The 3,228-nt window shown below is 40.1% G+C and overlaps 1 protein-coding gene across 1 annotated transcript; it reads left to right on the forward strand.

Moving 5' to 3' along the window:
* Nucleotides 1–1,038: 1,038 nt before the first annotated feature.
* On the forward strand, nt 1,039–2,963 carry LOC310945904 (interleukin-1 beta-like; the record flags this gene model as incomplete). The annotated part of the gene is made up of 4 exons (XM_083912165.1): nt 1,039–1,258; nt 1,774–1,941; nt 2,453–2,586; nt 2,697–2,963. The coding sequence occupies 4 exons, from the start codon at nt 1,039–1,041 to the stop codon at nt 2,961–2,963; spliced, it is 789 nt and encodes a 262-aa protein (XP_083768291.1).
* Nucleotides 2,964–3,228: the final 265 nt, after the last annotated feature.

Genomic DNA, 3,228 nt, shown 5'->3' on the forward strand with positions numbered 1-3,228 from the left:
GTTAATTAGTGAATTTTGGTGGAGGATTTCTTTTAATCATTAGTCAAAGGTAAATTAGCTGTTTATATCTGAATATAAATATATATTTATATATATATATACACACAGTATATATACACACACACATATATGTTCAGATATGTGCGTGTTACCATGTGTGCGTGTGCGTGTTACCATGTGTGTAAAGATATAAATGCCAAAAGTCAAGCAAGAATCTGCAAATTTGAGTATACAGTAAGTCACTTTTTTGTACAGCACATTTAAAAACAACAGAAGTTGACCCAAATAAAAAGTGCAATATACAGTAATAAAAGAGACTAATAATATAAAAATGACAAGAATAATAGATTTAAAAAACAGTTAATATCAATTAAGAATTGACACAGACTGGGCTAAGGACATCAGTGGACTGTCTATATAGAACACCTCAAATGTAATGTTATGTGATTTTTAGGATTCCAACAAAAAACTAATGTTATTATCACTGCACAAATGGTGTACACTTCCATGAGTAGTGTTGTCAACATGATCTCAAAGTGTGTGTCACAATCACACACTGTATAGCTACCTGAGTTGCGTGTGTACTGCAGCAGTGTGTAAGTACAGTATTTCAACACAGCAGATTAAGACTATCCCACTTCCTCCTGTGAGGAGGATTATAAAAAGCCTTCAAGTCGGCACAGGCAGGCAGAAAAACACTGACAACAGGACAACTGGGATCTTAACCAAACACACTAAAGGCAACTTCTTATCTACTGAGCTTGACAGGTAAATTGACTTTTTTTCTCATTTTTTCCTTGATTTGTTTAAGTCTCTATTTCATTCTGTGTGACCATTAGTGCCTAATAGTCAAGTGTAGTAAGTCATAAACCACTGCAAAAGACAAAGATGTGCTGTAGCCTCTAAAACACAGAGTAAAAGGCTGCTTAATAACATTTAAGTGTATAAATAAAAAGAGAGAATGCTTTGTAATTCAGTGACACTGGACAATCTCTTTCTCTTTTCCTGCAGATTTGTCTTAATTCCTAAGAAAAAAAGATGGAGTCCGAGATGAAATGCAACGTGAGCGAGCTGTGGAGCTCCAAGATGCCCGTGGGTCTGGACTGTGAGATCTCCCATCATCCGCAGACAATGAAGCGCGTGGTCAACCTCATCATCGCCATGGAGAGGTTTAAGGGCAGCAGCTTAGAGTCCCCGCTGAGCACCGAAGTCAGGGATGAAAACTGGCTCAACTACATGCTGGAGAGCATAGTGGAAGGTAATCACACAGACTTTACTGCTGTGTTTTAACTCTGCGTTACCCACAACGAAAAGTTCCTAAAAAGCTAACTGAATCTATAAATATAAAAACAGAGATGTTGCTTAAAATCAGGAACAGAGACTTGGTGAGAGGCCTTCAGATACAAAGTTTATTATTTTCTGTAACTGGAGACCAACTAACATGATTTAAGCCCCTTCACATTCACCCACACATTTTCCACGTATACGCTTGTTTGATTGACATCTCTCTCATTTTTCTGTTAGTTTTGTAGGACCCTAGTTTTGTCAAACAACCTTTTGAATGATTTTTACGCCTCCATAAGCTAAAATGATCATAATATACAGTTTATCTACAATGGGGTGTTGGTAAACAGCAGTGCATCATTCAGGGAGGTGCTCAGATTTCTGGATTTCAAGACTTACTTGTGTAGAAAAGTCTGTGGCTGTTGTTTCAACTCCTGCTTCATCGTAACGACAACATAACTCATTAGGTGTGCCTCTTTTTTCCCTCAGAGCAAATTGTGTTTGAGTGCCAGTCAGCTCCACCACCTCCGATCAGCAGGACGGAGGAGTACACGTGCAGTGTGACCGACGCGGAGAAGAGGAGCTTAGTTCTGGGCCCAAACAGCATGGAGCTCCACGCCGTGACACTGCAGGGAGGCGCTGACACCTGCAAAAAAGGTGAGAAAATCATTCTTTGGGTCATAAATTTTTCAATCTAGGGGTGGCAGGTTTGTTTAGGTTCATCTTGCAACTGTTGATATTTAAGCTGAAGATGTTTCCTCCAGTACTGCATTCTTTGCACGATGGAAAAACCAAGGAACATACTTTAGGCACTGACTTCTCAGTTTACTGTAAGCCTAAGACCATAAACTTATTATAGTTTTTTTTTAAATATAAAATCTGAATTTGTAAAATAACTAGTAACTGTAGCTGCCAAATAAAGGTAGTGGAGTATAAAGGACAGTGTTTCCCTTTTAAAAGTAGTGGAATAGAAGTATAAGCATCACTGCACTGGTGTGACTGATGATATTGATTACTAATTTTAACCTTAAATGTATATATCATAACAACTCTAACATCAAACCTATTTGATGCCTTCTCATCCTCAGATGTGTGTAGTAAAATGCACAGAAAGTCAAATGTGTTTCAACTTTCATTGAAGTGAACTTGTATCCTCTGTTCTCAACAGTTCACCTGAACATGTCCACCTACCTGCACTCCACACCCATCGTTGAGGGCAGAACTGTGGCTCTGGGCATCAAGTGCACAAATCTCTACCTGTCTTGCCGCAAGGACGGTGCCGAGCCAACCTTACATCTGGAGGTAAAACCCACATAAAGAACTGCCTTGTCATTTAACTTGTCATCATCTGAAAGAGCACTGCACATTTCTTAATGAATTAGCCCTCTGACCTTTATCTTTTCACCCCTCAGGAGGTGGACACTGACACTCTGTCTACAATCAGCCCAGGAAGCGACATGGTTCGCTTTCTCTTCTACAGACAGGTCACCGGGGTGAACATCAGCACCCTCAAGTCCGTCGCCTTCCCTGAGTGGTACATCAGCACAGCAGAGCAAAACAACAAGCCGGTGGAAATGTGCCAAGAGACTGCCACTCGCCACCGGACCTTCAACATCCGGCGTCTGAGTGAAAGCGCACCCTCAGTGGATTGCGAATGTTTTTCTCGGGGTCAAGCTTGACCTTCTTAAGTAGAGAATGTGGCTGTTAAACAGAGTGTATATACTGCACTTTACAACAGCATCACCACTGTCTGCTAAAAAGCCTTCTGCAAGTATTACAGAGCCTCTATTTACTGTATGTACCGAGTACAGAAAGTGAAACGCTTAGTGTATTGACATTAGTCAAGTTTCACCAGAAGATGGCATCATTGTGCTACCTGGAGAGAACCATGCTTATTTATTGTGCTGAATTGACACCCTGTTAATGCTTTTATCTATTAATGTA

This window comes from Echiichthys vipera, assembly GCF_963691815.1.
Source record: "Echiichthys vipera genome assembly, chromosome: 4".
NCBI classification, from domain to species: domain Eukaryota; kingdom Metazoa; phylum Chordata; class Actinopteri; order Perciformes; family Trachinidae; genus Echiichthys; species Echiichthys vipera.